At 37.7% G+C, this 27,878-nt stretch overlaps 1 protein-coding gene across 1 annotated transcript in view; it reads right to left on the reverse strand.

Moving 5' to 3' along the window:
• TTPA (alpha tocopherol transfer protein) overlaps positions 1-27,878 on the reverse strand; it is a 106,905-nt gene that overhangs the window by 26,928 nt on the left and 52,099 nt on the right. Inside the window, exon 2 of the mRNA XM_043976498.1 lies at positions 11,213-11,853. Coding sequence (XP_043832433.1) covers positions 11,213-11,419 — 207 coding nt within the window. The 5' untranslated portion in view covers positions 11,420-11,853. The remainder of the gene's footprint in view (positions 1-11,212; positions 11,854-27,878) is intronic.

The following is a 27,878-nucleotide window of genomic DNA, read 5'->3' on the forward strand; positions in this document are numbered from 1 at the left end:
TGCCACCTACCTGCCCCCTCTGTAACACCCTTACCCCTTAAGTTTCATATGGTACTTTGGTTTGCATTTCTCTAATGTACTCTTCATATATAATAGGTATACTTAATAAAGGTTAAGAAGGTTGTAGTGATATAATAATCACTCAACACCAGATGATACTGAATAACTCAAACTTTCTATTCATCTCAAGACAGCTGGTTATCACTCAGTTGTTACCTTCTCTCCCTCCCATGGTCTACAGCCTGCTTACCTAGGGGTTTATTGGTCCAAGATAAAATCACCAAGCTCTTCCCCCATCTCTGACTCAGAACTTCTCCCAGAGGCAGCTAGATGGTACAATGATAAATGGCTAGGCATGGAGTCAAGAAGACCTAAATTCAAAACGAGTCTCAGGCACTTACTAGCTGTGTGATCCTGGGTAAGTCACTTGAACTTTGTATGCCTCAGTTTCTGCAACTGTAAAATTGGGATTTAATAGCACCTATTTCACAGGATTTTTGTGAGGATAAAATGAGACTATATTTGTAAAGTGCTTAGCACAGTGCCTAGCACGTCTGTTGTTGTTCAGTCAGTCATTTCAGTCACATCTGGCTCTTTGTGACTACTACCCTTGTTCAGGCTCTCATCTTGTCATACCTGGCCAACTGCAATAGCCTGCTGGTTGGTCTGCTAAGGCTCTGCCTCAGGGTGGAAGTGCCAAAGAGAACTGGATTAATTTCTCCAGGGACAAGTCTATCCTCCACTCAGCTGTCAAAGTGGTCTTCCTGAAGTGCAGGTCTGATTGTGTTACCTTCCTATGCAATTAACTCCAGTAGCTCTTTATCACCTCTAGGATCAACTATAAAATCCTCTGCTTGTCATTCAAAGGCATTCATAACTTAGTCCCTTCCTAACTTCCTACTCATCTCTACCTTTAGATTTCCCTCATTTCCTTCCAGCCCCATTTACAATCCCATCTTCTACAGGAAGCCTTTCCCAACCCCCCCTTAATTCTATGTCTGCCTTCTGTTGATTATTGTCAGTTATCTTGTACATAACTTGTTTGTGCATAGTTGTCTGCATGTCGTTTCTCCCATTAGACATAGCTCCTTGAAAACAGAGACTGGTGGGATTTTTTTTTTTGGCCTTTTAAATTTTTTTGGTATTCTCAATGCTTAGCATGATGCCTGGCACAAATTAAGTGCCTAATTAATATTTGACTGACTGAGAATGATGGCTGGGAAAAAAAAATTTTAATCCAGGGAGTCAAAGGGATGGGAAATAGAGCCATAGGGAACTCAAATGATAGTAATGATATGATTAGTTTATCTAGAACAAGAAGTATAAAGGGTAAGTTGTAGGTATGTATATGGTTTTAGAAAATATGGTCTCTGTGGATAGCTGGACTGGATGTGAAATAAGATTTAGCCCTAGGCCAGATAGATAAATTTGCATTCATTCAGTCATCAATCTGGATGACTCACCCTGTAGGTGGAAGGGCCAAAGATGAGTAGATTAACTTCCCCAGGGAGTTTCTAGAAATTTGGTTCTTGGTATTAGTTCAAGGTGGTAAAATGGCCTGGAGAAATGACTGCAAGGGGTGATCTGGGGTAGCAGGATACAACAGACTAAATGAATTCAATGACCTATTAAGTCACTTCTAGTTCTAAATCTGTGATCCTACAGCATGATGCATCAAAATAATTCCAGCTATTATCAGAGGAAAATGAAATGAATACTAATCAATTAACAAGCATTTAGTAAGCATCTGCTATGTACCAGGCACAGTATTTGGGATAAAGACAACAAAAATAAAATGGATGCTGCCCTTGAGTTAAGAAAGAGTTTTTCAATCACAGTATTCCATGTGATGAGAATTACTCTCATTCCCAAATTATGTAAATTAAATGAGCTAAAATACTATAATGATGTTGTGAAACTCTGAGCAATGATGGGGCATACATCTTTCATGTGTCTGGCCGCTTCTGCTGGACCACTATACCACAAGGGTGCCTTATATAAAGTAGTATTCCCTTAGCACAAATGAAAAAAATGAAAAAAAAAATCTTATAGTGTTCAGTGTGTCCAAGTCTTTCTGACCACATTTGGGGCTTTCTTGGCAAAGATACTGGAATGGTTTGCCATTTCCTTCTCCTGTTCATTTTATAGATGAGGAAACAGGGCTTAAGTGATTTGCCCAGGGCCACACAGCTAGTAAGTGTCTGAGGCCAGATTTGAGCTCAGGAAGATGAGTCTTCCTGATTCCAGGCCCTAAGTGCCATCCACTGTGCCACCTAGCTGTCATTATGGTACAGAAATAAAATCATCCAAATAATAATTCAGAGATGTGAAGTATAACCAGGATGTATGGGGTGTTCAGAAAGGACTAGCACCGATGGTGTAAGGGCTTGCCAAGCCCTTTTCATGGCTGCTTATCCATCTTTGGTGTCTACGGAGCATTCAGCTCTCACCTGTGGCTCCAAGAAACTGAAGCATGCTCAGTGGCCACACCCTGATAAACCTTCTTGGCAGATGAGCTAAACCAGGTGGAGGGAAACTCATTGGTGAGGTAGGGGGAAGTCTATCCCAAGCATGTGAAGACTTCTTTCAGCAGAATGGCTGGATTAAAACAATTTGTTCCAAGGGCCATGACAGTGGCTGAAGCAGGTATTATGGGGTGTTTAGGCCTCAGTCGGCCACTGAAAATGCCAAGGTCATCCACTGCATCCTGGGCCATTGTCAGCTGTCCTAACTTTTGTCTTGCCACTGGATTTTGATGACTCTGGAAGAGAGAGTGAGGCTGACGACTGTACAACTCTGTCTCATTTAATTCATGCGTGAGTCAAGATATCATTGGTTTCATTCAAAAACAAAGGATAAATAACAAGGTATAGCCAAGCTGGATCAGCATCATCTGTTTTCCCCTTCATGGCTTCAAGAGAGGCATCAAGCTGAGAAGAATGAAGGAGAGAAGGTAAAGGAGCTCATGTCAAATGGCCTTAATCTTCTCAACTGTCTCTATGGTTTACTTGAAATAGAATCCTTTATCAAGGATGCAATCTCCAATTATAACATTTGTTTCTAGGGGGAAATCCAGTCTGCTTTGCTACAAGGTAACCTATTTTATAATATAACTTCCTTCTTTCCTTCCTTCCTTCCTTCCTTTTTTTGGTGAGGCAATTGGGGTTAAGTGACTTGCCTAAGGTCACACAGCTGGTATTAAGTGTCTGAGGCCGCATTTGAACTCAGGTCCTCCTGACTCCAAGGCCCGTGTTCTATCCACTGTGCCACCTAGCTGCCCCATCCTTTCATTTTTCAAAGCAAAAAGTGAAGACTGGACAAAATAGTGACCAACAGCATAAAATCTAGTACAGAATTAGAAAGAAAGTCATGCTGTCTTTTTTCAAACTATTGAGCACATACAACATGCCACTGCTAGTATTTTCCTTCTGCAAATGAAAAAGCCCAGTCTGGAATATGTTTTCTTTTCCAATAAGTGATAGATATAAAGTTCTAGTTCAAGCAAGTAAATTATTAACCACTACTGAGCAACTTTCAAATAATTCAGTGAACAGGCACAAAGGGAGAAACATTTTGGCATTGCATGAATGTCCTTTATGGTGAAGCCTCTTTGCTATGATGAAAAATGAGCAAACAATCACCTAAAATGTCATTTTGTTTTACTTATTTATCCTTTGAACATGAAGCAATTCCCATGTGAAATCACTTGTATATAACAGAAAGTCTAATTTATTTAAATGGAGGATTTCTAGGTAAGGAAGAATATATGAAAGTGAGGATGGTTTAGGTAAGCAAAATATGCAATATCTGGAAAGGCTATATGGGGAAATCTCAGAAGCAGAGAATTGAAAATTGGGTTCTATGGGAAAATGTTGAAGAAATTAGAGCTGTTTAGGCTGGTAGAAAGCAGGGCAGGGGTGTTAATTATCAAGCTTTGAAGGGGCTATGTGAATAATGGTCAGCAGATGCTTCTCATTTATCCTTGAAGACTATAAAATTTGTTTCAAATTGCAGAGAACAACACTTAATTATAGTAAAACTTTATCAATTCAATAGAACTCACGATTAAGGGAGTTGTGATTCCTTGATATTTTAACTTAACTGCAATACTTAAAAAATCGTCAAGCAATCAACATGTTCTGTCTGGTTTCTTACTACAAGGTATAGGGAGATAGGGAAAGAAAAGAAAAAATTGTTCTCAAACTTTCACCCTTTCCCTTTTCCTCTCCTTCACAGAAAAGCAAAGAGAACTATTCAAAGACCTTGATTCATTTCCAGTTGATTTGCAACATAGTACTGGCTTCAAATTAACCAATTGCTTCCAGGAAGACAAGGTACAAAAGCAAACACATTCTCACGTCACATTTTTTAGCCTTATCTTTGGATTAATAAAATAAAACATACAGAAAATATAACATGGAGATTTTTTTGTTGTTGAGTCCTTTTACTTGTGTTAGACTGTTTGTGACCTCATTTGGGCTTACCTTGGCAAGGATACTGGAGTGCTTTGCCGTTTCTTTCTCCAGCTTGTTTTACAGATGAGGAAACTGAGACAAACAGGGTGAAGTGACTTGCCCATAGGCACACAGCTAGTAAGTATCTGAGGCTAGATTTGAACTCAGGAAGAGGAGTCTTCCTGATGATAGACCCAGTGCTTTATCCACCTAGTTGCTTTTAAATACTATATAAATGTTAGTTATTTGGAGTCCAAAAACCTGGATTAAAAATTCCAGGTCTGGGGCCAGCTAGGTGGCGCAGTGGATAGAGCACGGGCCCTGGATTTAGGAGGACCTGAATTCAGATGTGGCCTCAGACACTTAACAATTACTAGCTGTGTGACCCTAGGCAAGTCACTTAACCCCAATTGCCTCACAAAAAAAAAAAGTGTTAAAAAAAATCCCAGGTCTACTATTTACCACCAGTAAAACCTTAGACAACTCACTTAACCCCTCTGGGCCTTGCTTTTCTTCCTTTGTAAAATAAAGGGATTCAAGGGGGAAGACATCAACTAGATGTTCTTTAAAATCTATTCCCCACCTTGCAGTTCCATGAAAACAATTGACACAATATTATTTATTACCAAAGTTGCACGCAGGGAAACTCTTCCTTCAGTTGCTATTTCTTTTCCTGTTGTTTTTCTTTATGACTACCTGGAAATGGAGATCAATGAGCTGGTAACATATCTTTAAATGTATGCTGAAAGGGAATGGTATAGTCATACAAATTGAAATCCTGGCACTGCCACTTACTACCTATATGACCTTAGACAAGTGATTTATCCTCCCTTGGGCTCTAAAACAAAGCCATTGTTTAGAAAACCTGTGAGGTCCTTCCCAGTTCAAAGTCTATGGTCGGGTGATCTGCCCATGCTTTGATCCCATTTTCTGCTGATATGTGGTTCCAAGAGCCATCTGTTCTCTTTCAGTTTCTCTCCACTGACTCCGTCCTCTGCTGGAGTATCCCCAATCCTAAGTTTTTTTTAAAGCCTTCCATTGACTCTTCTACCTCATTTAACTACTATTTCATCTCTCTCCTCTTTACAAACACATTTCTTCATAAAGTTACCTATATTACGTTCTTCAGTTTCCTCATGATCTATATTCTACTTACTCAACCTGGCTTCAGGCCCTACCATTCTACTAAATTTGCTTTCTTAAAGGTCATTAATGAGCAGCTACTCACCATCACTCCCCCCCCCCCCCATCCTCTTTGGCTTCTCTACAACACTTGTTATGGTTGACAAAATTGGAGGCAGCTGGTGGTGCAGTAGAGGATAGATTGCTGGTCCTGGAGTCAGGGAGATCTGAGTTCAAATATCTACTCAGCACTTATTAGCTGTGCATGACCCTGGGAAAGTCATTTAACCTCTATCTGCCTCAATCTCCTAAACTGTAAAGTGGGGATAATAATAACACCTACCATGCAAGGTTGATGTGAGGATAATATGAGATATTTGAAAAAAGGGCTTAGCATAGTGTCATAGCAGGTGCTATATAAAGGCTTGTTCCCTTCCCTTGACAACTATTTCCTCATGCACACTCTTTTTCTCCCATGGTTTTAGAGACACTATATTCTCCTGGTTCTCCTACCTTTCTACACTACTTTTTCTCTATTAGTTCCTGTCCTTTTCACTACACTGTACACTACCTGTTCACCAAAAGTTTGTTACCAGGCCTCTGCTCTCTTCTATAACAATCTAAGTCCTTCTGCCTGGCCTATCAGCAAACTGGAAGTTCCCTTGATCAGCGATGTTATATATGCATACAAACATACGTACACACATAGGTGTGTACATATACACACACAAACGTGTGACTCTTTGTAGAGGTACAGAGTCACAGTTACAACTATTTTTAGGAAAACTCAACCTGGATGTCTGACAGGTACCTCAAATTCAACACATTCAAATCCCAAACTTATTAGTATTTCCCAGAAACCTGCTCTTTCTTCTAACTGCTTTATTTCCTTCAGTGGCCCCAGCATCCACCTAATTCAATTACAACATCATTTATTAAATGCCTATACTACCTGCTACATACTAGGAGCTAGGTGTTACAAATGCAAAGAGTAAGTACTCCCTGGCTTCAAAAAAGTTTACATTCATCCCTAGCGGTGGATGTGGGGAGGGGTATATTACACAAAAAGTAAACATTTTTAAAAAAAAGAAATTTTGAGAAGGGAGAGAGTTCTGACAACTATGAAAAGCCCATGAGCTTAAAAAAAATGACTGGATGTCAATAAAATTGGATTCCTTTGTAATCCTATGTATTTTATTTAATTCATTAAAAATACATTATTCTGAGAAGGGGTCCATAGGTTTCACCAGATTGTCAAAGGGGTCCATGACTCACACAAAAAGGTTAAGAACCCCTGGCCTAGGGAAGAGAAGGACAGTAACTATTGCAGTGCTCTTGAAGAGGGTAGCCAGGAGGGACAAGAGGATTGGTCCACACTTGGTCATTTTACAAGCAGACATGTGCTGGTCATGATCTGGAAAGAGTATTGAGCTGAGGTGAAATATAAAATACCTGTTCAGTAGTTTTTCAGACAGCTTTGTTTGTTCTGATGGTTAAATAATTAGACTCCCAGAAGACTCTACCTAATGATACAAAGTTGCTAAACCTGTTTTAAATCATTTTGTTAAGGTATGCTATGATGCATTTATGGGTTTTTTTCCGGGGCAATGGGGGTTAAGTGACTTGCCCAGGGTCATACAGCTAGTATATGTCAAATGTCTGAGGCTGGATTTGAACTCAGGTACTCCTGAATCCAGGGCCAGTGTTTTATCCACTGCACCACCTAGCTGTCCCCAACTCATTTATGTTTAGCACTGTATGTAAATAAATTATCTGCCACATACCTGCCTCATATTGTACATTGACTACCTTTCTTCCTTTTTCTTTTGTGAGGAAATCCAAGACAAGAGCCACAACCTAAGCTATGTTTGTCTCCAAAGTACCAATGAGGGGAACAGTCAATGAACCAGAGTGTGAGAAATGGGAGTCTAAACTTATCTCTTTTTTTCCCCATGTCTGATCAGCAAGGAATTGATCTAAATAATTCCTTAGTTACTATCAGCCCTTTGAGATAGGATGCCCAACTATCCATAACAGATTTAGAATCATAAGATCTGAGACCTTGAAGAGATCTTCAACATCACCTTATTGAGCCTTAATTTTCTAGACGAGAAAACTCAGGCTCACAGAGATCAAGGGACCTGCATCAGGTTACACAGATTTAGAGTAGAGTCAGAACCAGACTCCAGGTCCTTCAGCACTCAATCTAGTGCTTTTTATGCAGTCTCAAGGCTTTTTCCCTTTGAAGCTTTGAAATTAACCACTTCCCCAGGCAGCTAGGTGGCGCAGTAGATAAAGCACCGGACCTGGATTCAGGAGTACCTGAGTTCAATGCCGACCTCAGACACTTTACACTTACTAGCTGTGTGACCCTAGGCAAGTCACTTAACCCCCATTGCCCTGCAAAAAAAACAAAAAAAGAAATTAACCACTTCCTAAACAGGCCATTTCTTTCAGTCAATCTGAAAATCCCTACTTTTCCTTTTCTTAATGTTTCTTTTACATCACCTTGCTTCCATGCCTTAAGACAGAGGGAATGTGACTCCTTAGAAATTATACTTTAATATTCTGTAATACAGATGCCCTACCAGTGGTTTTAAATTCTAAAATGGATCCCAGGGGACCACATATTGGCTTAGAAAACCATAAACTAGCATTACCTATGTTGTACTGTATTTTTGTTTATTTTATTCAACATTTCACAATTATATTTTAATCTGGTTTCTATAGCTCTGGGGAATTTTGTTGCTACATGTAGGTTAATCCCTAATAGGCCATAGTCAACCTTCCTTCTGCATTACTTATCTCTGTGATGGTCAACTAGTGGATCTGGACCAAGAATTAATGGGCAGAGTGAAAATGAAATAAGAAGAAACAGAAAAGAGAAAAATCAAGTTGTTAAGCAGAAGATAGGGGATACTACATGGAAATAAAAATATATCTATGTTCTATGAAAATATTATTCTACCTTGTTACAAATACACTTGCAAGTCTAAATTGTTTTTTCTTTACCATAACTGAGTGTAAACTTCTGAAAATATTTGTAGAGAAGATACTAGAGAAAAAATAGGAAATTACTTAAGAAAACTCAGCTCCATTATTCTATAGTAAATGACTAATAATCTAGTATCTGATAAATCCAAAGATCCAAACTTTTGGAACAAAAACTCATTATTTGACAAAAACTGCTGGGAAAACTGGAAAGCAGTATGTAAAAAACTAGGTATAGACCAATATCTCAAACCACATACTAAAATAAGGTCAAAATAGGTACATGATTTACACATAAATGGTGATACCATAAGCAAATTAAGAGAGCATGGAATCATTTATCTGTCAGATTTATGGACAGAGGAAGAATTTAGGACCAAAGAAGATATAGGGAGCAAAACAAAATACAAAATATAACATTTTGATTGTATAAAATGTAAAAGTTTTTACAAAAACAAAACTAATATAACTAAGATTATAAGGGAAGCAGAAAACTGGGAAAGAATTATTGAAACAAGTATCTCTGATAAAGACCTCATTTCTCAATTATATAGAGAACTGAGTCAAATTTATAAAAATACAAGTTATTCTCCAATTGATAAATGGTCAAGGATATGAATAGGCAGTTTTCAGACAAAGAAACCAAAGATATCTATAATTATATGAAAAAAATGCTCTAGATCACTTTTTTTTTGGGTGAGGCAATTGGGGTTAAGTGACTTGCCTAGGGTCACACAGCTAGTAAGTGTTAAGTGTCTGAGCTGGATTTGAACTTGGTCCTCCCGACTCCAGGGCTGGTGCTCTATACACTGCACCACCTAGCTGCCCCCTCTAGATCACTATTGATCAGAGAAATGCAAATTAAAACAACTCTGTGGTATCACTTCACACCTCTCAGAGTGGCAAATATAACAAAAAAGGAAAATATTGGATGTTGAAGGGGATGTGGGAAAATTGGACTTAATTCACTGTTGGTGGAGATGTGAAAAGATCCAACCGTTCTGTAGAGCAATTTGGAACTATGCTCAAAAGGCTACAGAACTGTGCATACTTGTTGATCCAGCAATACCACTGATAGGTTTATATCTCAAAGACATGAGCCGCCCCCCCCCCCCCCCGCAAAAGACCTATTTGTACAAAAATATTTATAGCTGCTCTTTTTGTGGTAGCTAAGAATTGGAAATCGACTAAACAAGCTGTGGTATATGATGGCGATGAAATATTATATATAATATAATTATAATATATAATAGATATTATTATATATAATATCATATAAGAAAAGACAAGCCAAATGATTTCAGAGAGGCCCGGAAAGACTTGTATGAGCTGATGTATAGTGAAGTGAGCAGAACCAAGAGAACACTGTGTATGGCGACAGCAGTATTATATGATGAAGAACTGTGAATGACAACTATTCTCAGCAATGCAATGATCCAAGATAATCCCAAAGGACTAATGATGAAGCATACTATCTACCTCCAAAGAAAGAACTGATATTGATTGAACACGGACTGAAGCATGCTATTTTCACTCTCTTTCATTTTTTCTTTTATTCAAGTTTTCTTGTAAAAAAAGGAATAATGTTTTACATAATTGCACATGTATAACCCATATCTTACTGCTCACCCATCAGGGAAGGGGTAGGGGTGGGAGGGAAGGAGGGATAAAATTTGGAACTCAAAACTATAAATAAAAATGTTCATTATTTTAAAAAAGAAAGAAAATTCAACTCCATCATTTCCAGTGATGTAATTAATATTCCTTCTTACATTACCTATCTATAATGCTTTCAAACCTCCAGCTCTTGACTCTACTTTTCATATTGTTTGCCGTTCACAAAAAAAAAAAAATGAGAGTATGGTACAAAGTAATGAGCATTTTCATAATTCTGCTCTCCCTTAATTCTAATATCACTGACTCCCACCAACTTTTTGATTTGGAATTCAAAGCTTTGCACTCAGGATAAAACTTAGGTATTCACCTTCTCTCTCCTGGGTTGAGGGAAGTTTCCTCAAACTTCTCCATAGACACACCTTTTTCTAAGAACCTTGAGCCCAGGTATCTTACCAGGTTTCAAAAGCCAATATCATTGCTGTTGGACAATAAATAAATAAATAGATTTAAATTTCCATGTTAGCATTATTTGGAACCACCAGCACATCTCGTGAGCACGTGTTCTTAACCTGGGGTTCATGGAGATCCGTGGGTGAATTTCAGGGGGCAGTTGAGTAAGAAAAAAAAAAGGTCTTTTATTTTCAGCAATCTAACTAAAACTTAACATTTCCTTCAATTAATTAAAAACATTATTCTGAAAAGGGGTCCATTGGCTTCACCAGATTGTCAAAAGGTCCATGATACACAAAAAAATCTAAGAGCTATTTAAAAATCCTACCTGGGGCAGCAAGAGATAAGAGGTCAGATTTCTCCTCTACACCAGAAGTACCCAATCCGCACACTCTCCGAGAATTTTTCCTTCTCCCAAGATTTATCTCCTATTCTACTCCAGATTCTATTTTCTCCCCACGCCAAGATATTCAAATGATACAGACCCCGCCTGTGGACAGGGGGCACCTGGGAGAGGTCTCTGTCCCCGGAACCTGGGCACCTTGCTTTAGCCCCCACCCGAATGTCTCGAGTCATACCTTCCAAGCCAGGTCCAGGTCGAAATCCCTGGCGCGCAGAAACCTGAGCAGGAAAGCATCAGTGAGGGGCATGGGCCAGTTCTGGCCGTGGTCCGCTTCTGCTTGCCGACGGAGCTCGCTAATGCCGGGCTGCAGCAGCGGAGAGGTATCCGGGAGGTCGTTAAGGAGTTTTCCGGGGAGGCCCTGCTGGGGCCGCTCCAGAGCCATGCTGCTGCGCCTGTGGCTGCTGCGCCTGTGGCTGCTGCTCCTGCTCCCGTATCAGAGTTGCAGGACGCAGAGCAGAGACTGCCCAGCTATCGGGAGCTGCGGCTGCAAATTTAGGGACGAGAAGGGCGGCGGGTGCCGCTGTCTCTGCGGCCAACCCATCACCTGCTCCTCCTTCGGCAGCCACTGCCAATCCGGACATCCCACCCTCAGAGCTTTTGGCGGAGCCCGCGCTGCCCTTGCATAACTGGGTCTCTTGGATGGCGCTTGGATTCTCTTTACCCTCCTGGTGCCAGACAGGGAGTGCCCCAGCTCAAGGGTCTTTGCCCAGACTCCCACTGGAGATCGTTGGCAGCTTGCTGCGCTGGTTTCCACCCACTTGAATTCACTGGAAACTTGACTTCAATGGGACCTTTCTCTTCAATGCCTTGTTTTTGCTAAAGAAATTGCAAAGATTCCGAGTCTAAGTGCATTGATAGAGGTGTTCCTTCACTAATCCAAAAGAAAATGGTTAAAAAGTTTTAATAATCATACTGGTTTGGGCTTCCCATTTAGAATGGGAAGAAACACTGGAAATAATCTGCCCAACCCTTTCATTTTAAAAACTAGAGAACTGAGACCCTAAGAGTCGAGGGATTCGTTCCTGGTCACAGTTAATTAAGGGGGCAGAGCCAGGGCTAGAAACTATTGTCTTCAAATTACTCTAAAATTAAATTCTGATCTCCTTCATTTGTTTACTTTTTGAAAAACAAAAATGCAGGCAGTTCCCTTTTGAAAAACAAAAATGCAGGCTGTTCCCTTGAGATTATTTTAAGGATGTTTTTAAATGTCCATCAATTTAGCTTGGGTTTGTAAGCTTATTTACTGAAAAATTTGTGCCAAAATAAAGTTTAAATTCCAGGGTCTTTTGTGCAATGCCTGTTTGTGTGTTTTCCTCAAATTTGCTATCTTTGTTTTCACGCTGGTGGATTGTGTGAGTGACCCCATTTGGGGTTTTCTTAGCAAGGATACTGGAAGATTTCTTCAGCTCATATTACACATTTGGAAACCGAGGCAAACAGGGCTAACTGACTTGCCCAGGCTCACACACTAGTAAGTGTCTCAGGCCACATTTGATCTCAGGAAGATAGATGCATCTTCTTGACTCAGCACTCTATCCACTGTGCCACCAGAAAAATACATAGTAGACAGGAGATAGATAAAAAGTAGTAACCTTAGAGGAGATGGAACTTGGTGGGGAGTCAGAGTGGAAGGAGGTGGTAATTGCCCTCAGAATCCATAATAAAAATCTAAAATCTCGTTTCTGGGAGTGGTGGAATTAAGAAATGAGATTACAAAAGAAAGATAAAGTAAATATTCAAACGATCAAATCATGATTTGCCTTTTTTTTTTTTAGTGAGGCAATTGTGGTTAAGTGACTTGCCCAGGGTCACACAGCTAGTAAGTGTTAAGTGTCTGAGGCTGGATTTGAACTCAGGTCCTCCTGACTCCAGGGCCGGTGCTCTATCCACTGCGCCACCTAGCTGCCCCAATCATGATTTGCTTTTACAGCTATTTTGTATTTTAAACTTCAGTAATCATTTAACTTTGGTTATAGTCTTAAGTTTACCACATCTAAGGGTTTTCAAATTCAGTTTAACCAGAAAAATACTCACATGCCATTTCTCTCTTTGGTAGCTTAGTAAAAGAAGTTTCTTTTGCTGTAAATTTGAGTTTTTGTGTATAGCTCATTACCCAAATTCAAAAGCTAATTATCAGACCAGTACAATATCCCAAGTGTCTTCTTAAGAAAAAGCACTAACATTTTATTTTTGCATAAGAATGCCTATTGTCCATATTATGATGTAATTACATGAACAACCTAAGAGCTCATCCATCAGTATATGTATCTTGGACAGCTGGTATAAAATGGATAACAAGGTGAGCTTAGAATTGAACAGAAGAGGAAAGTAGATTGGAAACCACTTTCTCCTTTTCCCCCAACCCCAAAAGTGGTGTGACAATAAACTGCTCCTTTAATGCTCTCAAACTTTCTCCAAAAACAAAAGCCCATCTTTATAGTATCAAAATTCTACCAGTATTGTTATAAGGCCCCAAGTCATATATTATTATTACACTCCAACATGTTAAGTGTACTCCATTGCAGTAAATTTATGAGAGTAGTACATGGGCAGGAGTTGCACAAGATGAACAGTCATGGATGGGTTATCATCTGCATCATTAAAGGGAAATTCCACACTGATGGGATCCTTTGGGGCAGTAATTTTTTTAAAATTGTAGGTTGATTTGATTCAGATGATTATATAGAATCTTAAAATCTCAGTTAGAAGGTCACTGATTCTATCTGTGGCTGCCAAGAATGCTCTTTAGAACATCCCCCCGGGGCAGCTAGGTGGTGCAGTGGATAGGGCACCGGCCCTGGAGTCAGGAGGACCTGAGTTCAAATCCGACCTCAGACACTTAACAGTTACTAGCTGTGTGACTCTGGGCAAGTCACTTAACCCCAATTGCCTCACCCAAAAAAAAAAAAAGAAAGAAAAAGAACATCCCCCCCACAAGGGTTCATCCAGCCTATACTTGAAGACTTCCAGTAATGGGAAACTCAGTACTTATCAAGGCAAAAATGCATTTGTTTTATTTTGGACTCCGCTAATTTTAAGGAACTTTTCCCTTATGCTTCTATCAAATGGAATTCTACCACTCTAAATCTTCTGCCTCATTGCTCCTAGGTGTGCTGTTCAGGACCACACACACACACACACACACACACACACACACACACACACACAAAATAGAATCCCTCTTTAAATGGCAACTTTCAAATATTTGAAGACAGCTATCATGCCCCTTCTAAGTCTTCTCTTTGCCAGACTAAACATTCTCATTTGGTTTAATTAATGAAAGACTTTACATTTAACTCTATTAAATTACACATTTATCTCTATGAAGAGCTTTTTGATTCATTATTGTTATTCAATGTTTTAACTATTTCTCCTAGATTTGTGTTGCCTATTATTTTGATGAGGATAAATCTAAAAATCTATGCTTTTATCCATACCTTGGGGTTCTGCATGGGAGATTTTCTTGAAAGGTGAAATTAAACCATTGATGACTGTTCTTTAGATCCAGTTAATTGGATTTCTGTGCAAGAGGGTGTAATTCTTTAAAGAGGAATTCCTAAGGACCCCAAACCCCAACCCCCCACCTATTTCCCCATAATACAAATCAACCCAATTATACTGTTGTCTAGCTCATATTTCTCCTTTTTTCCCCCTCATTAGCTTTGTCAACTATCTGCTTAAAATCTAGGTAGGCTTTATTCATTGAATTACCTTGAGCTACCAGTTTAAGGCATAAAGATGGTAAGGATCTGTGATATCTTCAAAACTGGAAATTGTCAGTGGGCTAACTCCTTCCACAACTGAAGATAATATGTAATCTATAACTTGATAGGTTAAGCCTAGGAAGTTTGCTGATGCACATGGAGGTTACTCGATTTGCCCTGGATGGTAAAGCTACTAAGTGTCAACCTATATTTTCCAGATTCCAAGCCCAGCACTTTATTAATAGACCATGATATTTTATACATCAGTTTAGTAACTGTCATAATACAGTTTGTTTGATACAACCTTTTCTTGAGGAAGTCACTCTGGTTAATATTTTATTATTTCCTATCAAGGTGTCAAGGATGGTAGAAAAACTCAGAAAAAATCTTGGATTTTCAGGCCTAGTCTCTCCTGTTCCCAGTTGTCTCTGTTCTAAATAATTTCCTTCTACTTGATATCCTATCCCTTTCCTGAAGTCTACAAGAAAACTTTCATGCTGGAGATTTCCATTTCCTGTTTATTCTTTTCTTTTTCTGGGGCAATGAGGATTAAGTGACTTGCCAGAGTCACACAGCTAGTAAGTGTCAAGTGTCTGAGGCTGGATTTGAACTCAGGTCCTTCTGAATCCAGGGCCGGTGTTTTATCCACTGTGCCAGCTAGCTGTCCCCCCCCCCCCAATTTATTCTTGACAACTAGAACATCTCTACTTTTGATGGGAAGGCTGGGGGACAAATCATTTCTATTAGTTCGCTGTCTACTGCCTAAAACCATGTACAACCAACCATTCTGAAGAGCAATTTGGTACTATGCCCAAAAGGCAACCAAACTGTGCATATCCTTTGATTCAGCAATACCACTATATCCCAAAAGGATGGTAAAAAAGAGAAACAGACCCACACATACAAAAATACTTATAGCAGCCCTTTTCATGGTGGCAAAATATTGGAAATTGAGGAGATGTTCATTAATTGAGGAATGGCTGATGTAAGGGCTAAAATTCTAGTTAAACTATCTAAAATCTAATGAGTGGTCGCTAATAAATTATAAGCTTTAGCAAGAGTATTTAAATGTTTAAGTATTTATTAAAGAGCATTAGGATCAGAGAGAAAGGTAAAAATCTAACTATTTCTAAGAGACCCTATCATCCGACCTACCATGGCGAGGTCAGGAACCAAAAGAGAGACAGCACTCTTCCCCCAGCATCCGCTTCCTACTTCGTGTGTTCCTCCCAGAAATGGGAGGCTCCTCAAGTTGATTGGCTGGTAGCCCTGATAGACAGTACCCATGAGCAAACATCACTTCCTGACACCAAGGAAAAGCCGCATGGCCTTGCCCTCAGAGGCATTCTCCTCATGGTGGAGCTTTGCTACAGTAAGTCTCCAGTAGGTGGCGTCATTCCAATCATTACACTGAATAAGCTGTGGTATATGAATATAATGGAATACTATTGTGCTATATTAAATGATGAATGGGTAGATTTCAGAAAAAAACAGGAAAGACTTGTACAGACTGATGCAAAGTGAAATGAACAAAACTAGGAAAACATTGTATATAGTATCAGCAACATTGTTTGATGATCAATGATTAGCTTTTCTCAGCAACACAATGATCCAAGACAAATACAAAGGATTCACAAAGGAAAATGCTATCCACATCCAGATAAAGAACTGATATACTCTGAATATACATTGAAGCATATTTTTTCACTTACTTTATTCTTTTTGGTTTTGTTTTTCCTTCTGATCTGTTCTGTCTCTCACAACTCTGACTAATATGGAGATAAATCTACATCAAATTGCCTACCGTTTTCCGAAGGGGGAAGAGAAGGAGGGAAGGAGAAAGATCTGGAACTCAAAATCTTGTAAAAATGAATGCTAAAAATTGTCTGGACATCTAACTGGAAAAAAATAAAATGCTATTTTGTGTGTGGGGGGGATAAACTTCAGTGTGGAGGAAGAATTAACCTTTTTGTCATGGACCCTTAGCAGTGGTGAAGATGGATCCCTTTGAATAATTTTTTTTAAAAATGCATATAGTAATAGACATAGGATTAAAAAGGAAACCAGCTATACTGAAATATAGTTGTCAAGCCATTTTTCTAGGAGTTTGTAGACCACAGGTTAATAATCTCTGATGTAGAGGGAATCTGTGGTCAGATATGGGTTGGACTAAATAGCCTCTGAGTCCCCTTTACTACTCTTCAACTTTGTGCTTCTGCCCACTATTACTGCCATAGTTCTTGGACATTTTCTCCTGTGAATGACTGGCTTTTCTAATGTTATTCTTCTTCCAACTTGCTACTATTCCACAAAACCAGTAACAATAATGAGTATTTATTAAGTACCTATTATACGCCGGGCACTGAATGTCACAAAGCCCAAAACAAAACAGTCCTTTCCCCCTTGAAGCTTTCATTCTAGTGAAATAACAGATGCCCATAAATAGAAAAAAAATCTATTATTCAAGTGTGTCAGACTCTTTGTTATTCCATTTGGGGTTTTCATGGCAAAGATATTGGAGGGGTTTGCCATTTCCTTCTCCAGCTCATTTTACAATAGAGGAACCTGAGGCAAACAGGGATAAGTGATTTGGACAGGGTCACACAGCTATTAAGTGTCTGGGATATGGTATCTGGATTTGAACTCAGGAAGATGAGTTTTCCTGATTTCAGGCTTAGCGCTGCCTCACACACAAAAAATAAATACCTATTATTGTTTGTGGTATCAGGTTTTATATTATCTACATATATTTATATATATTAATTAAATTATTATATTTATGTTATATATAAAACTTGTACATATGTATATACATACACACATATACATACATACACATACATGTAGGCAATTTTTCCCATTCCCCTGAATTTTCATTTTAAAGCTCTTTTGATAAGATTCCAGGACTCAGTGCAACTTATTGCAACTGTGTCCCCAAAGCTTGTTATACCTGTATCTGAAAGCTTTGTAATGATATTCAAATCTCATTTTCTGACACATTCTTTTTAAGTAACTTTTCACTCTTCACAACAAATAACTGACATTATTTTCTACAATATGACTCGTCTTCCTTTTATTGATCACAAAGCTCCATTTTACTAATACAAATAGGAATAAAATATGATGCCTCCTCCAATACCTTTGTATTTGTGAGGAATATGATGCATTTGACCATTTATGCTAATATAGCATGGTGACAGATTATCCAAAAAGCATATTTGAAATGGAGATTTTTTTAACTACATATTTACATTTTTATTGCCATGATAATTTATATACCTTACATTTTGATTACTATATTAATATTAAATTGTTGGTATTCCTAATCATATCCAAAAAAAGATGGCCTAGAAGTAGGGGTTAATAGAATTGATACTTTATTATGACTAGAAGTCATACCTGGAACAAGACTATCACATGATACAAAAAAATGAGCAATCCATATGAAAATAGAATTAATAATATAGGTCTTGAAAATGCACAGATTTTTAGCGATACAAAATGGGAATAAATGTTTATATTTAGCAAATATACTTACTGCTAAGTGCAAAAAAGAATGAAGTAAGCCTTGTCATGTCTTTAGCAACTCATCAACTACACTATAAAAAAAGGCTCAGTCAAAGGCTTCTTACTGAAAGGAACATGGTTTGACAATACAATTGTTCACAGGATGACAGAGTTATTTTTAAAATAATTTTTATTTATCTTTTCTATTTTTACAGTCATAGTAATTTCTGGATATATATACCCCCTCCCTTCCCCCAGCCAACTCCCACTGAGCCCTCCCTTATAACTAAGAAAAATAGGCAAAACCAGACACCACAGAAACCTTATCTGAAAACATATGAACCATTCCACACCTATGGTCCTCTAACCTATTTACCAAAAGGACCATGAGAAACATTATAACTATGACCAATATGTGTCATGGATCACAGAATTAAAGCTAGAGGTGATTTTGGGGGCCACCTAGTCTATTCCCCTGTTTTACAGGTGAAGAAACTGAGGGCCAAAAAGTTAGTGACAGCCCAAATCATACAGGTTATATGTAGAAAAACTGGGAATTGGTTTCTATTTTAAGAATATTAATTTGGCAGCTTTGTAGAATGGATAGAAGAGGGAGAGAATGGAAACAGGGAAGCAATTAGGATGCTACTGAAATAGGGTAAGTAAGCGATGATAAGGATCTGAAGGATAGTGGTTCTGTGCGTGTGGAAATGGGGGTGGATGTAGCTGTGGATATAGACGGGTGGAAGATTTAAATGATCCAGCAAAGAAGATTGTGAAGGAATGCTCAGATAGATAAGAGGAGAACCAAGAAAAAATAGTGCAACACAGGTCAAAGGAGGGAAAGTGTTTGGTCAGCACTGTTGAAAACTATATAGAGATCAAAGGGACCACTGGATTTAACAGCCAAAAGATCACTGGAAATACTGGAAAGCAAACTGGGTCATGCAACAGGCAGAAGTCATATTGCAAAGAGTTGAAAAATAAGTGGGAGATAAAGCAATGAAGAAAATAAGTATAAAATATCCTTTCTTGGGATTCGGTTGTGAAAGATATGAGATGTTGGATGATAGCACAAAAGGACAATAGGATGAGTCAGGTTAGGGAGGGATAGGGAGGGCTAGGCATGTTTGAAGGCTACAGGAAAGAATGAGAACTATCTAATCATTATAAATTATGGCATCCTTGACATTTTATGCAAGCAAGAGAATATCAGGTTTTGTTCATGAATCAATGTTTTCACAATGATAAATAAAAGCCTTGTATAACAAGTTGATTCTCTGAAGTATCACTCCAGTTGTTCTGACAGGAAAATTATGGTAAATAGCATATATGTGTGTGTGTATCCATATAACATAAACATTATGCATATATGCATATAATATATATTTACCATAAAAGTCAATATTATATGTGTCTATAAATAGATCAAACTTTAAAAAGACCTTGTTATAGTATTTTTTATGCAAGGTCAGTATTCAACTTTTTCACGATCTAATAGCAATTAAACTTATCTAATAGACATGAGACTGTTCATCAAGACAACAACAGAAATAGATACATAGTAAAGATCTGTTGAATAAATAACATTTTAAGAATGTGACTTGGTATAATTTTTAGAAGGTAGTCTTATTAAATATCCTATCTGTTGAGTTCTTTCTATTTCCTGGTCTAGATTTAATCAATATTTCAAATCCCCTTTCCTTTCCCATCCCCTCCCTCATTTCAATGCTTTCAACAGACCAAGAATGAAATGATTATACTTCTTCAAGATATAGTCTATGTGAAAGAAAACTGAAGAGGCTAAAAGATACTATAAATAATTATTAATCAAGTCATGTTATACATTATATAAGAATTCAAAACTAATAAGATATAAAGTTAACAAAGTAGAATAAACAGGATATCTTGTAAAGTTCCATATAAATGAGACAATATAGAAGTTTCTGAATATACCCATATCTAGAAAAAGTGACAGTTAAAGAATTTATTCCTGGAGACCTTTGTATGATTCAAACCTTTAAAACCTGAAGTCTGTTTTTTAAAATCAATCAACTAATAATGTGAATGTCAATCAATTAGGTGACTGACTGCTGTGCTTCGAGTATGAAGACTTTTAGTAAGCAAGGCTTGGCTAATACTCTTGGAGCCAATTCTTTGAGCCAAGACACAGTCAGGTTATTTGCTCTTGCCCAAACTAACAACTTACATAATTTTTGATACTTAGATATAACTGTGATTTCATTACAGTCATCACTCTGTACCTAACTCATCCTGCTCACTTCCTGTCCATGCTTTGCCCCCAAAATGTGCAATCTATTGTATACCATTGCTGCTAAATGTTTTTCATCTCCTTTTAGAATTATATTACTTAAATACTTCAAGAATGGTGACTTCAAACCATTCTGGAGAGCAATTTGGAACTAAATGTTCTTCACAACAACACAGAAAAAAGAACTGTGGATTCTGAATGCAGATTGAACCATACTGTTTCTACTTTGTTGTTGTTTTTTTCTTTTTTGAGGTTTTTCCCTTTTGTTCTGATTCTTCTTTTACAACATGACTGATGTTTGATGTGACTGTACATATATAGCCTATATCAGATTGCTTTCTGTCTTAGGGAGGGAAGAGGAAGGGAGGAAGAGAGAAAAATTTGCTTTGTTATTGTTTTTTGGAATATATCTGTTTGGTATTTTTTTTGGCGGGGCAATGAAAGTTAAGTGACTTGCCCAGGGTCACACAGCTTTTTAAGTATCAAGTGTCTGAGGCCGTAGTATTTGAACTCAGATCCTCCTGAATCCAGGGCTAGTGCTATATCTGCTGTGCCACCTAGCTGCCCAAGGGAGAAAAATTTGGAACTACAAATCTTATGAAAACAATTGTTAAAAACTATTTTTACATGTAACTGGAAAATAATAAAATACTTTTATGATTAAACAAAACAAAACAAAAAATGAATGGTGACTTCATTTGTGAGAGCACATCCTTCAGTGATGTAGAATTATGTCTCAGGAAATAGTCTTTGAGAGTTGCTCTGGCAAAAGAAAACCTTAATACCAAAACTGAACCCCTGGTTCCAAACCTTTTAGTGATGAGCTTTTCTGTGTGGGTGCACAAAAACCAACCACATGTTCTGTTATAAAGCATGTATTTGAAGCCTTTCTACCTTGATAAGACCTGCCAAGGAACTGAGGTCACCTCTACATCATGATGAAACATCTTCCACTTATATAAATCTTAATGTCATTTAAATCACTTCTTATGAACAAAATCATCACTGGTTACATGCCTATATGCATGAAACCATCATTTGATTACTCTGGGTTATTTGTAATTTTAATTCTTCCAAGGTTGAAATATTCAGTTATTGACATTCAAAAAAAATTTTTTTGGCATGGAATCATATCTTTAATACCACAGCAAAAAGCCCATAGCAACAGGCAAGGCAGGCAACAAACATTTATTAGTCTTTACTCTGTTTCACCCCATTTCCCCCGACCCTCCTCTCTCTCCACTTCCTTCCCTCTCTATCTCTCCTCTCTTGCTTTCTCATCTCTGACATTCTCTCCCTTTTTCTTCTATTCCTTTCTTTTTTTTTTTTTAATGGTTCAATCTGCATTCATAAATCACAGTTCTTTTTTCTGGATGTTGAGAACATCTTCTATTATGAAGTTCTTTGAAATTGTTTTGGACCATATTGACATTTGAGCTTTAAAAATAAATTTTCTGAATAAATACATATACATACATATACATATGTATGTATAAAGAATGGTACTAAATTTTTTTTAGCTTTTACTTTAGAGCAAAATATACTTAGGCACAAAAACTCATATTGTTTATGGATTGCTCTTTTTACTTTGGTATAATTTGTATTTGGCAAGAAACGGAGATGATTTTTCAATATTACAATATCTGCATAATAACATCAACAAAACTGAGAGAGCAGATTCTTTTAGTATTGCTACCAAAGTGGTGCAGTGGATAGAGAACTGGGCCTGGAGTCCAGAAGACCTCAGTTCAAATCTGGGTCTCTGACACTTACTAGCTCTGTGACCCTGGGCAAGTCAGTTAACTCTATCTGCCTCAGTTTCCTTGTCTGTAAAATGAGCTGGGGAAGGAAGGAAATGGCAAACCATTCTATTATCTTTGCCAAGAAAGTCATGGAGAGTCAGACACAAGTGAACAGCAACAACAATCCAGGCTCAAAAACTCAACTGGTGGCAGCAGCTTTTAAGGACTCAAATTGAGGTGCCCCACAGATACAACTGTTTTCTGTCTGTCAAATGCCTACACCCCTTGCTTTCTCTCTCTCAGACTCCGTATGGTGACATAAGCCAGAGTTACAGCTTGTTATTTTATGGTGGGCACTGCTTCCACTGGGTGAGTATACATGCGTTGTTTTATTTCCTGCTTAACAGATGTATCTAAAAGTGCCAGGTTATTTCTCCATTGTTGGGTACAATGAATTCGTTTACTGACAACACAAGGCTTGAGAACATAGTCAAAAATGGCCTCAGTGACAAGTCATCAGACACACAAATGAATCCTGCTGGATCCTGGGATGGCTATTCCCCAAAGCTCATTCAGAAAAGTGAATACAAAGGAATTCTCTATCTTCTTTCTCCACCCTAAAACCACAATTGACAGCAAAGGCTCTAAACTGCCATCAGGACCCCCAGATCTAAACTCTGTTTTTAATATACTATACCCTTATCTTCTAACAGCATTAGGAGTGTGAGCTACAAGTCACACTATCAAACCATTCCTTCTTTAATGATAGACGGGGTGACCAGCCAATGAGGTTCTAAGCATCATCCAATTTAATACCAATGAAGCAAGAGTTACAATAACATAACTGCATAACAACATAAGAGAATGGGCATCGGAAACACTTTGAAAACTCATCAGGGTTTGATATTATTGATAGTCTTTGGCAGAGAAATCAAAGGGGTATTGCAGATCAGAATTATAGATAACTTGGACATCTTAGGCCATTAACCTGTATTTATTGATTTGGAAGATTATCCAGCCCTGCCACAAACTAGATTTGTAACCTTAGTAAAATCATGGAACCCTTCTAGTCTTTAATTCTCTTCTTTGTAAAGAATTGGGGTGGGGAAGGGAAGGGATGGGAGTTAACTTAGATGATTTCTAAGGTCCCTTCTAGTTTAAAATGGTATGATTCTATGACTCTAAGTGGACAATTAAGCACCAATTTTAGCAAATATTTCTAGAAAAATAAAGCTGGAATAAGTTGTCTAACTTTTCTGGGCCTCCATTTTTCCATCTGCAAAATAAAATAGTTGAACTTAATAACAACAACAATACTAATGATGACAATAATAGCTAGCATTTATAAAGACCTTTCAGGTTTGTAAGGTACTTTGCATATATTATTTCATTTGATCTTCATAGCAACTGTAAATATCTCACAGGTTTTACAGAGGTAGTTTCTCTTCTACTATATTTTTAATAAAGTATATAAAAACACTTCATGCTTTAGAAAATTAAGACCTTTGTACTTAAAGAGCTTTCAGGGCAAATGTCAAACAAAATGTGTGTAAAACATCAGCTACTACCATCATTATACTACAAATACTGCCAAGAAAAACAGTTATTTTTTAAGCTAAATGAAGGAAGTATCAAATGATAAGAAATAAATATTAATTTCTTTATTAAATTAGTGCTTTAAATACCTGACTTTAGGCAGTTCCTCATTTGTAATTATGCTTTCAATTCCAGATTTTTAATAGGAGAAATGCAATTTATGTTATTTTACAAATTAAACCTGATCTAGCCATATCCATTATGTTAAAAAGATTTCATGACACTTATAAAGGTAAAGTTCCTCATGTTTAGATTTTAATTACTGTAGCTTACTCTGGAGGTCAAGTTTCTTTTTTATTAAAAAAGAAATTTTGACTTAGACCTCGATATATAGATGAGGTTTTTGTAAAATGGTTCCTTGCATTTCTTAACCAGGCACCTGTATCCTGTTTGCTCAACAGTGGCCTTTAGCAACAGAGCTGCAGTTATCCAAGGTTTCAGCCAGTACATCAGTTTACTTAACCTTGCCCTTTGAGTTCCCTGCATCAGAGCTATTGAGCAGAGGCTGTATGATATTAGTGAGGTGATCCATGTTTTTGGTGTTTTTTTTTTGGTGGGGCAATGAGGCTTAAGTGACTTGCCCAGGGTCATACAGTCAGTAAGTGTCAAGTGTCTGAGGCCGGATTTGAACTCAGGTCCTCCTGAATCCAGGGTTGGTGCTTTATCCACTACACCACCTAGCTGCCCCCTGTGCCACCTAGTTGCCCCGTTTCCTCTTTTTTTTTGTGGGGTGATTCATGTTTGATACAGGTAGTCCAATACATTGACACCTGAGGTCCTTCCAACTCTGAGATACAGGCATATATATACACAAACATGTATACATATATGCATGTATGTATGTAGATATGTTAAGCATATACATATATATCATTCCACAAAGTGCTATTGCGATGCGTCATCATGCTATGAAGTTCTTAAAGTTCTTAAAGCTTAAGTTCTTAAAGTGAAGCCAGCAGAGTCTGAGTTCTGGTAGCTATGCTGGAAAAACTTTACCTATGGCCTGAACATCAGAACAGTCTGTTATCCAAAGTATGGTGAAATATGCAGAGGCACAAAGCACCTTGTGATGCCATATTTTTTGGCTATAACAAGCCATGAAACAAAGAACTAAAGTGATTCCTACTCTTGTCTAACCTCCCTTCTGTTTTTAGGGTAATAGTGACAGAATATTGGGAAATGGGGTCAAAGAGTGTTAAGAATCACACAGGGGGCAGCTAGGAGGCGCAGTGGATATAGCACTGGTCCTAGATTCAGGAGGACCTGAGTTCAAATGAGGCCTCAGACACTTGACACTTATTAGCTGTGTGACCCTGGGCAAGTTATTCAACCCTCATTGCTCCACAAAAAAAAAAAAAAATCACACGGTTTTTAGATTGTCAGTAAACTTTCATTTAAATATCAGACTCTAAATGTGAGTTACTTGTCCAAGGACCAAAGAATGGACATATTTTTGTCAGAAATGGATCATATCAATCTTACCATCCTTAGTCTAAGTTAAGTCAGAAGGGAGAAGGAAGTTAGAGCTAAGTGAAAGAATTGCTAACAGACATTTCTTGGAGATATTTTTTAGAAAGCAGTAGGTAAGGGGGCAGCTAGGTGATGCAGTAGATAAAGCAATGGCCCTGGATTCAGGAAGAACTGAGTTCAAATCCGGCCTCAGACACTTGACACTAACTAGCTATATGACCCTGGGCACGTCACTTAAACCCTGTTGCCCCACAAAAAAAAAAAAAGAAAGAAAGAAAGAAAGAAAGCAGTAGGTATTTTATCCTGTGCCCAAAGGCAACTAGAAAAATTATTTCACAGGATATTTGGTCATCATATATATATATTTCAGTGCTAATGATAATTATTTGCAAAAAGACCAATTAATTTATATCAGTTTTGTTAAACATTTACCAGCATACCGCTGTTCAAATCCCATAATACTATGTGTTTCAGGCTTCAATTTTTTTTTATTACTAGAGGGAAGTTAAACAAAAGCATTTCCTTTGTAATGCGTATTAAAAAATTCCTGTGTAATTTTAAACATTTTTTTTATATTGAACTTAATAATTAGGAAAAAACTCATTACATATAAAGAAAGAAAAATATTTTACAAGAAAAAATTTATATGATATATTTCTGAATGAAGTTATTATAGTCAACTTCCATGTCATTTTTCTCATACATTTCCTACTTTTGACTTGGAAAATTGATTATAATTTTAACCATAGTAATAGCTAACATTTATTTAGTACTTATAGGCTTGTAAAATGTTGTACATGTCTTTTTTTTCATTTGATCTACACAACAACCCTATGAGGTAGATGCTATTATTACCCCCATTTTACAGATGGGAAAACCATAGCTGAAAGATTAAGTGACTTGTCCAGGGCCACATAATTAGACATTTTCCTAGACAAGTTTTGAATCCAGGTCTTCCTGAATCCAGGTGCAGGGCTCTATTGACCACACCACCTAATCATTATGAAAATAACTGCTTCTGATGCACCAACATTCAAAGATTAAGTGGTAGATATATTGTACAAAGAGCTTGATAAGGCCCTACAATTTAAATCAATATATACTCTATTACCTAGTGATATCAATGCAAAGTTAGGAAAAACTGAGGAGGGAGAGAAATATATGTGAAGGAGCGAGAAATATATTATCAGTCTAGGAAGAAAGAATGAGAGGGAAAAACCTTTAAGATTAGAGAATAGTCCCATACAATGAATACTTTCTTCATATAAGGAATTCTAGGTATGGTTAACATTAAAAATCCCCAAACACATGATATATTAGACACGAAAAGATTTGTTATTGATGTGGGAATTATCCCTTTGTCACCTGTATGTAATGAGTTGGACCATTGATTCAATAGAGCTCAGACTAGAATTATTGGGGAAAAAAGGAAAATCATTGTTAAAATTACAAGTTATACAACTGAAACAAGTGAAACCTGAACTATTTAAATAATTAATTGAAAATAAAAAGTGGGAAATAGATAAGAAGAAAGACACCAAGGTAGCCCACAATAACTTCATCCAGAAGCATAACCAATGTAAATCAACTGACACAAGGAGAAACAAAGAGCCTAGAAGGTGCCTTAGTCCATAAACACCTGACTCATTTGCCAAACAGCATCAGATGGCTGCCAAAGGCAATACAGGGTTTAAACTATAGACTTGCTTGTGAAATTATACAAAGGATGATGGATAATTATGAGCACTAATTGTTTCATAGAGCAGAGATAAGCAGTGGAAAGTAAAGCCAGTTGAGAGAAATCTTGAGAAGCTACCCAGTAAGCAAAATCATTCCATGGGCGTTTGAGGATAAAAATGGAAGCAGGATCTTCCAGGAGGCCCAGAAAGCTGCCATAAGCCCAGTTCTTGATCTGACACAAATGACTGGACTTGGTATAAGTAAGGAAATAAGAGAATAGGGTTGCCTGATGCTAGTGCTGATTCTGGTTAGCACTGACCCCCCTTGTCTCCCTTTTTTCCCATGGGGTAGTATTTACAAATGGTAGCTGGTCCAGTCCTTGAGGTATGGATAAACCATTAGGTCTGAAGAGACACTCTGCATCTTGTACTAATATATGGGGGTGGGTAGGCACAGAGGGAGCTACCAGATACCATAACACCAGTGCAAAGCCATCCATTATTCATGAAACAAAGAAGCCTTTATGCTCTAGCTGCCTACCTGGCAGAGAGCTAATGTTCACCAGCATTCCTCAGTTCCCAATAGCTTGTAATACTATATGTTCTGCAGGCAAGGGACTTCCACTTTGAAATTCTATCCATATCATCATCCAGGTTCATACCTCTTGAAATCCTACCTGCTCCCTGAGACCTGCTTTCTCCTTTGTGCTGTAGATAAGGCTGGCTATAATCTACCAAAGAGAACAACAAACAGAAGAAAAATGGAAAAGATTTGTAAAATCATTATGACAAAATTTTCTCCACTGAGGGCAACTGAACCACTAAGCTTGGTAATACTGTATTCACAAACATGCTTGTAGAAGAGGGGGAT

Source organism: Dromiciops gliroides, chromosome 1, assembly GCF_019393635.1.
Source record: "Dromiciops gliroides isolate mDroGli1 chromosome 1, mDroGli1.pri, whole genome shotgun sequence".
NCBI lineage: Eukaryota > Metazoa > Chordata > Mammalia > Microbiotheria > Microbiotheriidae > Dromiciops > Dromiciops gliroides.